A 12,211-nucleotide genomic window follows, 5' to 3' on the forward strand; every position below is an offset into this window, starting at 1 on the left:
TGCTCCTTCGCCTCCCTTGAAAGCCAAGAAACCAATGCGCTTACATGCAGGCTAACACCAGCCAAGGCTACATTTTTCCAGACTGTTCGTTCCTATTTCTGAGTCCCAAACACTGATGAGCACCCATTTCCTACTCCTGCCTTTTCCCCCCCGCTGCCCCGGGCCGTGCGTCTGCCTCGGGTCGCAGCACGAGCGCCCGGGAGGTCCCGGCCGGCGCATGCCCCAGCCGGGAGCCGAGGGCGCCCTGCTCCGCCGGCCCAGCCGCCACCGCTGGCACGGCCCGGCTGCCGCCCGCCAGCCTGCCAAGTTACGCCACCGGCACAACCGGGTTTTGTTTCACTTACGAGAACTAATTTTGCTCGAGTGAAAAAGTCTCAGTTTAGAAGGAAGTGGGAACAGCACAGCAGCTCAGCATGAATCATTAGATAGAAAAGCTTAGCATTTCTAAAAGCAAAATCCTCTGAACATCTTTTGCTCCCGAGTAAGTGGAGGTACTAGGAAAGGGGGATGCTGACAATCTTTTCCTGAAGCCAAAAAAACAAATCTGTGTTCCAGTTGCTATGTATCCGCAGCCGGCGGCGGTTCTCCTCCCCAACATACTGCAAGCAGCGTCGGCCAAAGACAGCTCGTCTCAACAGCTCCGCGTTGAGGCTCCCTGTCCAGCCAAAGCAGCTATCGCAGCCTTTAATCCCAAAGGTATTGCTGGCTCAGGAGGCCCCAGATCCACATTTAAAAATGCTTTGCCAGAGTCTGCAGGACTTGGGTAGTCAGGTCTGCTCTTGTGGAGCAACATCCCAGTGCTTAACAGAGGAAAGTAAGGCACCAACTGAAGAACAAAATCACTACGACAGAGCAACCCCCCCAAAAAGTCACACCATGAAGTATTTATTAAGAAACAAAGGGGCTTTTTTCTTCATTTGTAAGAAACACTTCAAAACCAAGTGCCCTTTCAGAGATTTAAAGGCTATATCAAATGTTACCATTGGTTTCACATTATTATACAGGACATTAAAAAAAACACCACATCTCACAAACTTCCTTTTATTACAACTCAGGTTTTTTTTCCCCTTCAACGTTAAATCAGTTTCTACAGACTTAAATTTAACTTATTCTTTTTTTTTTTTTTAAAACAAGTAAACAATGTACAAAGAGTTTCACCTGAAGTCTGTAAGCCAGAGCAGGTGTCCTTACCAGGGCATGTGCAATGAATGCAGCGCCTTCCCGGAGACAGAAAGAGAGCGGACTTCGGTCGCAGTTGGAAAAGGCTAACGTCCTTTATGGGCTTGTCTTCTGGCAAAGGAACAATAGGCCTGATAGCATTTGGGGCTGAGCATCTCCAACTCCCGCCGAAACCACCAGCAACTGGAGGCCCCCAGGCCCCCCGTTTTTTTAATGAGCTTTGCAGGGCCAAAATAACTGTGCTGGTTCAGTCCTACTTTCACATGCAGTTTAAGTACTCTGATACCTAAACCTCCACGAGACCTGAGTGGGTATTAGGTCCTTCAAAAGCATGGGAGCACCCAATTCTGATACAGCCACAGAATTTTAATATCCCATTAGGCGCCTAGCTGTATCGTCAGGCATTTAACTGATTCAAACTATCTAGCCCGTAGCCCCCGTAACACAGAGCAGGCCAGCAACTAAACACTTCCAGCAAGCTGTGTCTCGGCTTTGCAGAAGATGCCGAGCATGTCTGGAGATCAAGCCCAGTTTTTTTCTAGCCAAAAGTGAGCCAAGCTTTTTGTAAAGGTCATACATACTGAATGGCGAGATGGCAGCCAGCAGCAGCAGATCTGGTACAAATTACCTATTCATTTTCCTATTTCTGTGGTCAAAAACATTTCTTCCTTCTGTAGACTGCTTGTGTGTGTGTGGCATGTTTACAAGTAAACCATTAGATCTGGCAAAGATTCCACAAGTATGTGTAATTTTAAAACAAACATATAAAAAATAGTAGTATCACAGTTATTGCTACATACTGATACAGTATCAGACAATAAGAAACCTTTTATCAGTTCTGGTCTGCTTACAGTAATTGCCCGGTTTCCGTATGCCCTTATTCTTCTGTTGTAGTATTTAATCAGAAGAACAACTGGATTGAAATGCAGAGGGCAAAAAATTTTTTAAAAGACAAAAAACAGGCTTAGAGACTGTTAGGTTTGTTTAGAAAAAAAGTCTGGGGTGATATATTACAAATAGCACAGTCTGATTATTTTCAGTACACTGTTGCCTCTTTAAACTCGAGAGATACTTTTCCCCAAACAAAGCAGAACAAATGGAGCCAGCAGCTTTAGTGCAAAGTCACTCCCCGCAACATGCCATCTGCTCGCACCGTGCAGATACACTGCATTTGTGGAACAACTGCACAAAACAGAAAGTTCTCAGAACTTTGATTCTTTGGTTGGGCCAGTTTTGTTATTCTCAATGCTTTTTTAAAAATAAAAAAAAAAAAAGTTAAGTCTTTCCACCCCAAGCAAGAAAAAGAAAAAATGGGAAGGATATAAAATCTCCGCAAGCTCCTCCAAGGTCGGTGTGGGGTGGCATTTTCTTACCATCACAACCGCCCTGTGGGATCAGGTTCTGGACTTCAGAACAGGCCAGCGGAGGAATGGACCCCATTTTCCTATGGGGAGACTCAATTACAAACCAGCCGTGAGCTTCAGGTCTAACACGTTCGGGCATATACACACAGATGTGCTATTTCATGGGAAATAGGGTTAAATTAGGCATATTTGAAGTCACTATATGACCCTTCTCTGCAGACTTTGTTCCAGCTCAGACATGGTGATATCCGTATCAACAGTTGTGCCGAGTGCCAATAAGAGCAAGTACCTCATACCCTGTTTTTATTAAAAAGTTCACAAAGAAAAACAAAGCCTGTGCAAACCACTACTAGTTCCTGATCTTGAGACAAAAATCAAATCAAGAAGGGTTTCAAGTGCACCAAAAGCAGTGCTGAATAATTCATACTCTGCTAATTCCTACATAAATACAAGGGACAGGGAAAATTGTTCTTTGCAAGACTAAGTATAATGCGGCTTTTCACCCTGAACCTAGGGTGCCTAAGAAACCGTAGGCGCTGATACCGAGAACCTAGCGTACAACGATTGCACTGTTTAGCTTTCACTTGTGATTGTCTGTAAAGCAACGTGAAATGTCATTAAGGAATTGGAAAAGGAGAGGGGAAGAGAGGTTTCTTAAGTACTATGGTCTTGTACAGTGTAACCAAACTCTTTCTACGAATTAATTAGGCAAATACTTCTGACCACATCACACCTGAAGGGCACTTAATGGCTCCGGCATTTATCTCACAATTACAGTTATCTGAAATGCATATGCATTTTCAGTGTAATCCTTTGCCACTGTAAATCATGCACTGGAATGAAAGCGTATCTGGAAACGTTAATTCAGAGATATCATCCTACAGTTTCTGGCAGCGGACCCCGACGAAAATAAATGGTTTATAAACACTGCCTGACATGCATGAGCCTTTCAAAATTATTTACAAGTGATGTCCTGGGAGCTTCATTCCAAGGAAGTATTTCTCCTCTGTTCAGTTTAGATATTAAAATCTGCTGGGGTGGGGAGGAAGGCCTTCGGAGCTACACAGTCACAGCTGGATACATCTTCTGTTCGCTGTTGGTGTGCGGGTAGGGAGACTGGATCTGCCTGTAGCCGCTCTGCAAACCATCCAGGAAAGGGGGCACGGCAGGCAGGGGCATGGCGTCGTGCTGGACCGCGTAGCCCACGTACGGCGGGTGCAGGTACTGCCCCTGGTGCGGCACGATCTGCGTAGCCTGCTGGCAGTTCAGCACCGAGAAGTTTGTCGGCATGTTGACGTACACGTTGTTCATGGTCCCTTCCGGCAAGCAGCAGTTGGTCTGCGACCTGGTGGGGGGGGCCCTGGCCCCCGAGTTGGCGCTGGAGCTGGAGCTGGCGGCGGTGCTCGACTGGCGGGAGGAGGAGCCGCGGGAGGTGCTGGCGCTGGGGATCATCGGGATGGTCTCCATCAGGCGGCTGCCCCCCGGCGCGCGGCTCTGCTGCGGCTCCTGCTTGGGCCGCAGGCACCGGCAGCAACACGCCGCCACCAGCGACCCCAAGATGATGAAGGCGACGAACACGGACCCGACGATCAGGAACGGCACGTAGATGGGCACTGCAACAGCAAAGAAAGCGTTGGCGCCGGCAGCCAAGGACCGAGGCGGGAAGCCGCGGCAGAGGGTCCCCGCCACCCCCTGCCCCGCGCCAGGCCCCACAGCCCACGCAAGCCCTCCGAGGCGGAGGTCCAAAGCTGCGCGTTCAACCGAGGGTTTCACACGCTGAGGATGAAGGGAGCTGCTAAAAACCCGTCGCTGAAGTTTCCTAAGCGCCCTAGGAGCCATCAGCAGCTACTAGAGCCTGCGCTGACCCCTCCCCGCCAGCAGGGCAGCTCTTCCCCCAGGCTTAACACATCTGCCAAGCCCGGAGCTGGGATGCTGGCCTTCCTCTGGCCGCCGCCGCCTCCTCCTCCTCTGGCAGCTGCTGCACCCGCAGTCAGGGAGGATCAAAAGCCAGGACCGAGCTGGGGGGCGCGGAGCGGCCAAAGCCGGGCGCCCTGCATCCCTCCGCTGCCCCAGCGGCCGTCGCCCCTCGGCGGGGCCAGGACCCCGCGACCCACAGCTGCATTTCGGGCAGCCGCTCTCCTCAGCGGGCTTAAATAAAGGGGCACGGGGCAGGCTGGGCCGGGTGGGAGCAGAAAGCATCGGCGACAGCGAACAGCAGGTTGGGGAAAACAAGGAGGCCGAAGCAAACGCAGCCCTTTGATGGATGGAGGCCCCAGTGGCTCGGTGCTCCAGGGGAAAAAGAGACGGTTTCTCTGCCTCGGTCAGAGACGCGTGAGGATATACCCAGGACTGAGGAGGGGAAAGCGCCTCCCTTCAGCTCTTTTGAACAAGCCGGACAACACGCCCGGCCTTCATCATTTCCATTTCAGCCTGCCAGCCTCGAGACTCAAAAAGCGTCACAAACCCTCACGCGACTCCACCTGAGCGCGGCAGGAGCAGCGCCGGGCGGCTGCATCTCCCGCAAGGTAACCAACGCGGGCACCGAGGAGGGGCCGCTCCCCAAGCGTGGCAGAGCGGCGAATAAAGCCGCGACTAACCATTACGCGAAATGCCTTGTTCCGGGAACGGTAATCGGGGGTTAGATGTCCGCCGAAGCCAGCACACCTACTCGCACTGTCGATTTACGCGCCTTGGTTATTAACCAAAAGGCCGCAGTCCACCCCCACTTCTGTGATTTTAGCACTTTTTAAGCAAGTGTTTGCAAAAAATTGTGTTTACTGCTACACTTGGCAATACAGCAGCACTTCAGCAGGTGCACGCACTTGCTACAGATTGTAACACAAGTTTTGCAAGAGTAAATCTGTCCTAATTATAACATCACTTCAGGCTACTCCTAGTGTGTTCAGCATGTGTGGATGGCAGCAAACGTGCTGGAAAGCCACTGAGGCTTTTTTAAACAGCAGTAGAAAGACTCAGGTTTATCCTTGAAATCCAATCTTGTAAAAAATCGTCTTAAGTGGTGGTATCTGAGCTTGAAGTATGTATACAACTGCAGCAGGGGCTGGCTGGAAGTCATTTCAAAATGTCACTTCCCCCCCCCCCCCCTCTTTTTCTTCCCCATGGGTTGTTTCCTTTCATTTTTTCCTTCCTTTTTTAATCGGGAGTAAAAACAAGGCTGGAGAACCCATTAAGAGCAGCGGCACCGCTGCACGCGTTTGAGACAGCTTGTTCGCGACTCCGTGGAAAGAGGCACCAGCTACTTTTAAAGAAAACCGAGCTGGACTCCCGAGTAACACCAGGACAAAACCAGAGCCCGGGCATTTCCTTCACTTGTGATAGCTACGGAGCCCCTTGCTCGGGCCCCCCGGAATTAGGCTGCCCCTGCATTGATTTCGTCTCGTGATGTGTATCGGGAGGGACGTGGCGATAAGGAAGCGGGGTCGGTGGCCGAGAGGCCGCGCAGCATCCCTGCCTCACCTCGCTCCCCGAGCCAGCCCGCTCCGCTTCTTTAACAAAAATAGGCAAAATAGAAAATAAAAAAGAAAGTTTGCCGCAAACCCGACGCAGGTTTCCCCGGAGCCGCCAAGCGCGGAGCCCCGCCGGCGCCGGCCGGGAGCCCCCGGGGGCGGCTGCACCGGAGCGGCCGGGACGCGCCGTCGGGGAAGGGGCCGCCGCCGCGCAGGCACCGGAGCGGCGAGCCCGGCACGGCGGGGGCCGCCGCGGGGCGCGGGGGGGGGGGGGGGGGGAGCCGCCGCCGCCTCACCTGCCGCGCCGTCGGGGCCGTCCTTGCCGGGCCGGCCCTGCTCGCCGCCGCCGAGCCGCCGGTCGTTGTCGCAGGCGCCCTGGTCGAGGCGGGCCTCGGCGCTGGAGCAGCAGTAGCGCAGGGCGCAGCTGCCGCAGCAGATGGTGGCGTCGCCGCCGTCGAAGCGCTCGGGGCACTGGAAGCCGTCGCGCCAGCCGCCCTGCCCGTCCAGCCAGCCGTGGCAGTACTCGCCGCTGGCCGCGGCGCCCGCCGGCAGCAGCCAGCCCAGCGCCGCCAGCAGCAGCGAGCACCGCCCGCCCCACATGGCGCCGCCGAGGGGGCTGGCGGCGGCCGTCAGAGCCCCCCCGGGCCGGGGCGCCGCCGCCCGGCCCCCCGGGCCACGCAGCCGCGCCGCGGCTCCCGGCGCTCCCGCCGCCGCATGCCCGGGCCTCGCTCGCCGGTGCGGGGCCGCCCCGCGCCCGCGGCCGGGCGGCGACGGCGCCGCCGCCGCCGCTACTCGCTGCCCGCCGCCCCCCGCGGCGCCGCGCCGGCCCAGCCCCCGCGCCGCGCCGCCCCCATGGGCGAAGTTATGCGCCGCCGGCTGTAATCCCGCTCCCGCCGGCTGCCCGTCCGCCCAGGGGGCGCAGAGCTGCCGCCGCCGCCGCCCCGGTGCGCCCCGTCCGGCGCCGCCGCCGCCGCCCGGCAGAGCCGCCCGCCGCCGCGCCCCGCCTCTTATAGGCACCGGCGCGGCCCCCGGCGCATGCGCACCGGCCCCCCCCCCCCCCCCCCCCGCGGCCCCGACGGCGCGGCCGGGCCGCCGCTCGCTGCGCGCCCTCCCGCGGGGAGCGCCCGGGCTCCTGGGCCCTCCCCTCGGGGGTTCCCCCCACGCGCGGCCCTAGGGAAGCGAGCGCTGCCGTTCAGGCCGTGTGACGGAGGCGGCCGAGCGCGCTGGCCCCTCGACGCGTCCGCGTGAATTGTAAAGCAAAGCATCCTTTAAGCCACTGTAACACTCCCCCCCCCCCCAAAAAAAAAGCAGTATATAGAATATGTAATCTTAAAGAGCTAGAGCTAGGCCATGCTTCGGCTCTGCCTTCCAGCCCGCACGGAGGCCTTACACCTCTGCTGACGCTGCTGCAACGAATACCCTTGTTATTTCTGCTTTCCCTTCAGCCCTTCTTGAAAAGCAGCAGCAGCTCCAAGGAAGCCGTAGACACGCTCTTTCAAACGCCTCGCGGTTGCTAAAGTGTCAAGGAACGATACTCTTTGACGTTGTTTCTTTTTTCCTAAAGCTGGCTTGCATGTTACCAGGCAAGACTTCTATGACATATCAGAGCAAGTAAAAACGCTACTTTTAATAAAGAGATAGAAAAAAGCAGCTTGATGACAGTCGCTGTTTTTGAATTCTGTCTGCTGCTAAGCTGTTTCACTCCAGCGATGACTGCAAAATTATACTTCTCTGGTTCTTTCAAGCTTTTCTTCTTTTTTTCCAACTAAATTAACATCTTTAACTAATAACAAACCAGTTTTACACCTTCCGTTTTCATCTCTCGCTCTTCTGTTCTCCCTCCTTTCCGCCGTCCTTAGACAGCTGCAGGCTTTCACAGAGGTATCGGCCTGGACCCCTATATTCCGGTCCAACTACAGCGCAGGTAACTACATTTTGTGCCCTTGGCTTCCTTGCTGATTCTGGTGAGTTATTTCCCAGCTGTGCCCCTTTCCCCGCTCGGCGGCACAGCCCAAGCGGCGCCACGCACGCGTCCCGCGCCTTTCCTCGCAGGGCTCGGCATCCCCGAGCAGCTGCCCTTTGCAAACACTTCCATTGCCGGAGAGGAAAACGGGATCGCGGTGCGGCAGGCTCTGCGTCCCTCCTGGCAACCGAGCTGGGCGCGCGGGAAGAAACGCACACGGATGGGAACGACCAAGCGGGAGATGTCCCATCTCTAAATGGGACGAGCGACTCTCCCAAGCTCTCCACTTCTGCACTTCCAGCCCGGCGTGAGGGGCGCTGCTTCGGCTGCGGTCGGCCCAGGCCGCGCGGTACCCGCGACGGCTTCGTGCTCGAGGCACGGTGAGGGAAGGGGCATCGACCGGCCGGAGAAGGCCTAAAAGCCAGGGCTGTACGTGAGCAACCTGCAGAAGCATCCGACAGCCCAGAGCGAGAGGAAGGCATCTGCCAATGCCTTAATTCATTGCAAATCTCTCTACAAGACCGCTTTCTTTACATCTGGGTTGAACTTCCGTTTTCGTAATAAGAAAAGCAGCTTCTGGACTCCTCTGTACATGACAAGTAAAATACTTTCCCAGCCCTATCCTTTGAGTGGTTGGTTCCACTGATACTCAACGTAGTGATCTTTTTAAATAGCAATTACAGAATATCAGAAGATACTCCATTTTTTACCCAGCTATCCAGCCCATACCGGCTCTCAGTTAACAGCCTTGCTCACAACAAAATAACAAACACCTTCCAACACGGGATCTCTTGTAGAGATTACCTATAAAAGGTACTTCATACAGTCAAGCTCAGAATCTGCCATAGCTTCTCTCCCCAAAACCGGGGACTATAGCACTCGTTTTCCTCATTGTGCTTGTATAAAACGTAAAACAGTCAGTAGTTCTCCAGCACTTTGCAGACTGCTTTACACGTCACTAACACAGACTGATTAGCAAAGAACTTTTCTCTAGGTGTCTTCTCAAGGTGATCAGATATCTGTACTCTTAAAAGTATAATGCTTTTCCATAAAAAGAGTGAAAGTGTGAAAATACAAGAGCGTGATTTAACAGTCATTCCTACTCTTCAACTTTTTAATTTACTTGCAGGTCTAGCAATCTCATAACATTAACTATTTCCATGTAAACTGAATCCATTATTAAGACTCCCAGATCCTGCAAGGCACCGAGCCCATTGGTTCCCACCACGTTCAGCATCTTTCACCTTTCAGATGCAATTGAAATATCATACATGTGTTAGAATGGACAAAGATTTTAAAAGGCCAGAAATATTCCTTAATGATCACATAATCTAAAAATCTCAGCAGTTTCTATTTCAACTTTATCTTTTTTTTTTCTAAAAATCTCCAAACTTTTACTACTAGTTTTACTAGTCTGCGGCCTTTGGCTCAGCAACAATTTTCTTCGCCTTCTCAAGACAAAAGCAGGATTGCAAGAAATCAAATACAAAGTTTTACTTCACATTCATTTAAAGAACTCAGATGCTGTTCTCAGACAGTTCTGTTTCCTGAAAAAATCTTTTCCTTAGGATCAGGAAAAACAAGAAACGTTAAAATTGCTTCTGTTAGTCATTGGAAAATAATGAAGAGAAAATGCATTTTCCCTCTGGGTTTTAACATCCTAAACTGCAAAAGCGGCAGCAGCTGGGAGCCCGTGCAGCAGCGTAGAGGCCGAGTATGTTTACGGCAGCCCTTACGGCTCTTCTAGGACGTCAGGACCAGCGTTGAGCAGCGGCACTACATGCGTGTGAGCGTGCTACCTGCACACCTGCGTGCCCAGACGAGGAGCCGAGACGCACTTACCACGGCCAGCGTGCTACTCGACTGCTAATTGTTACGCGCAAATCTGCTCCAGGAGAGTTGTCAGGCTCTGGTGACTCTAAGCTTGGTATCTTCTCACCCTGCACATTCATTCAGGGATTGCATCGATGGATACTCTGCTTGTTGAAACAACTTCAAGAGGTTTCAGCTATGTTATTACTATTACTAAAAGGACGGTCCTACACGTGGGAATTTTTCAGAAGTATTTGTGTGCCTTCAGAGCACAAAATGCTCTGCTTTCCTTCTAACGTTTCTAACTTGCTTAAGCTCTTAGAAGCCTCTTTGCAAATACAAATGTTTCTACAAAAAAAGAAGACAAAAAAGGAAAAAAAGACATAAAGAGAGATAACATAAAAGCATGCAAGGGTTTTTTTGTCCTTAGCAGCTCCTGTTCAACAGTGGGAAAACCAAAGGCACACCACACGGAGTTTAATTTGCTGAACCAGTCACAGTGAGGTACCACAAACATTTGTCCGGGCTGGCCGCGCCAGCCACTTACTGGCAGGAAGAGAAGGGACAAATTAGAGGATGCTGTAATAAGCAGGAAACAACAAAACCCCTTTAATTCCCATCTCACAGATGTCCCAAGATGAAGCACAGAACTGTCACCCTCTTCTGGATCTCTAGCCGTTTGCCAGGACCCTCGTTTGCCGTCATGCAAGGAAAGCCCTGCGCCGCGGCTCCCTGGGCTGCCACGAGCTGCCGCGCTCGCGTGCGTGGCTCTTGCTGTTTGGGATCTTTCGCTTTCCCTCTCCTATTCCCAACCTCTGCAAATCACCACATTCCCTTGGTCGTAAGAGGGAGACAAAACTGGCAGCAATTCCTATCCTATTTTCCTTCTGACCCTTTCCTTTTGATAGGCTTTAGAGAGTTTATGTGCATTTTCTTCTCTTTTGGGTTTCATTCTTAGTAGCCTAGTCAGTGAGTGGATTTTATCCACTTGGGAACAAGTGAAATTACCCACTTTCCATTGCCCAGCACTGGACACCGAACAGGCACATTTCTGTGCCTTTCTCCTTATGTTTAGCTAATGTTATCTACCACTACATCACTACTTTTCAACAATTCCGCAACTTCACCAGAAACCTTGAAAATCTGTATTCAGGAATTACTTTGCTTGTTCAATTGTGGACACGATGTTACAACAAATCAGGATTCTACGTTAAAACTTGGAACCTGAAACCTTCTCATTTCCTTCTCCCAGGGGAAAGCTATAATTAATCATCGCATTACGACTATTTAGCTCACTCAACATTTAAAAGCCAGGGCACGTTTATCACAAGAGCTGGATTTTACTGCAGCATGTACTTCATCAGTAGAGAATCCTCTTGCTGGTAATGCAAAACCATGGAATGAATTTAAATCTGAAAGCCAAGCCAAGTATATAGGGGTTTGCTTATAGAAAAAGTTTACTTTTTTACTTGTAAACAAATCATCTTGGAGCCAGAAATCACTGTGTAACACACATTTCTTCTAGCAAAGCTGCTTTTCAGGTAAAGCTGTATTTCCTTGCTGATCAAACAATGCCTTGCTGCCCCCATGTGCAAGTAGTGGGAAGGGAAGGATTATTAAAACACCATAGCTGCAGTTTTTCTACTGAGAACTGCCATACTTCAGGGTGCAGTTCTTACTAATAGGTTATACTAACATTACTCCCGGAAAGAGGATGGTTACCAGAATGTATGAGCTTAAATTAACAGGGTTTCCCTCTCTTCCACTACAGCACTGGTTATAAACCATCTTTTATGCTAACATAGCTATACCTATGGAAGTACTATTTAAACACTACCAGTATATTTAGAAAGCCTAAACTGCTACTCACATTGTAGCATTACTGGAATAAGCTAGACTGTTTTTTATTCCTGCTTAGGGAACATATTTAATATCTCCATTTTCAAATACATATGTATTCATAACAGAAAGGCTTATTTTTATTGGCTCTTATTTCCTGGAAAATAATTAGAACAAGATGTTCCAAAGAGTCTCACAGAAAAGTCAAAGGACTGTAAAAAATAACCTAGAACGAAATGATGTAAAGTTAACGTGCTCCTCCTGGGCAGGGCTGTGAATCTGCAGCGGCTGCTCGGGGACCAGGCACATCGATACGCTCAGGCTCAGCTTCTCCTATCAGTGCTCGCTGTCTCAGCTCGTGCAATGGGGACACCAGAGCCGGCACCACGTTATCACAGTCCATACAGACACCTCCAATATCGAGTGCCTGGCTCCAGAAGGCACCATTGGCTCTGATAACCAAGTTGAGGTCCGAAGGGAGCGAGGTGACCTAGCCACAGTATCTCTAAGTGCTTGGGGACGTCTCCCTCCAAACCCATAAGGGGAACGCCGCAACAAATTGAAGAGCGGACCTTCTCAGAAAACGT

The 12,211-nt window shown here is 51.5% G+C and overlaps 1 protein-coding gene across 1 annotated transcript; it reads right to left on the reverse strand.

Moving 5' to 3' along the window:
* Positions 1-869: 869 nt before the first annotated feature.
* SHISA2 (shisa family member 2) lies at positions 870-6,646 on the reverse strand. The gene is made up of 2 exons (XM_068930210.1): positions 6,307-6,646; positions 870-4,156 (listed from the first exon to the last, which is right to left on the reverse strand). Exons 1-2 carry the CDS (start codon positions 6,608-6,610, stop codon positions 3,603-3,605), a joined length of 858 nt encoding a protein of 285 aa, XP_068786311.1. The 5' UTR covers positions 6,611-6,646; the 3' UTR covers positions 870-3,602.
* Positions 6,647-12,211: the final 5,565 nt, after the last annotated feature.

The sequence above is a fragment of the Struthio camelus genome, chromosome 1, assembly GCF_040807025.1.
Source record: "Struthio camelus isolate bStrCam1 chromosome 1, bStrCam1.hap1, whole genome shotgun sequence".
Taxonomy (NCBI): Eukaryota; Metazoa; Chordata; class Aves; order Struthioniformes; family Struthionidae; genus Struthio; species Struthio camelus.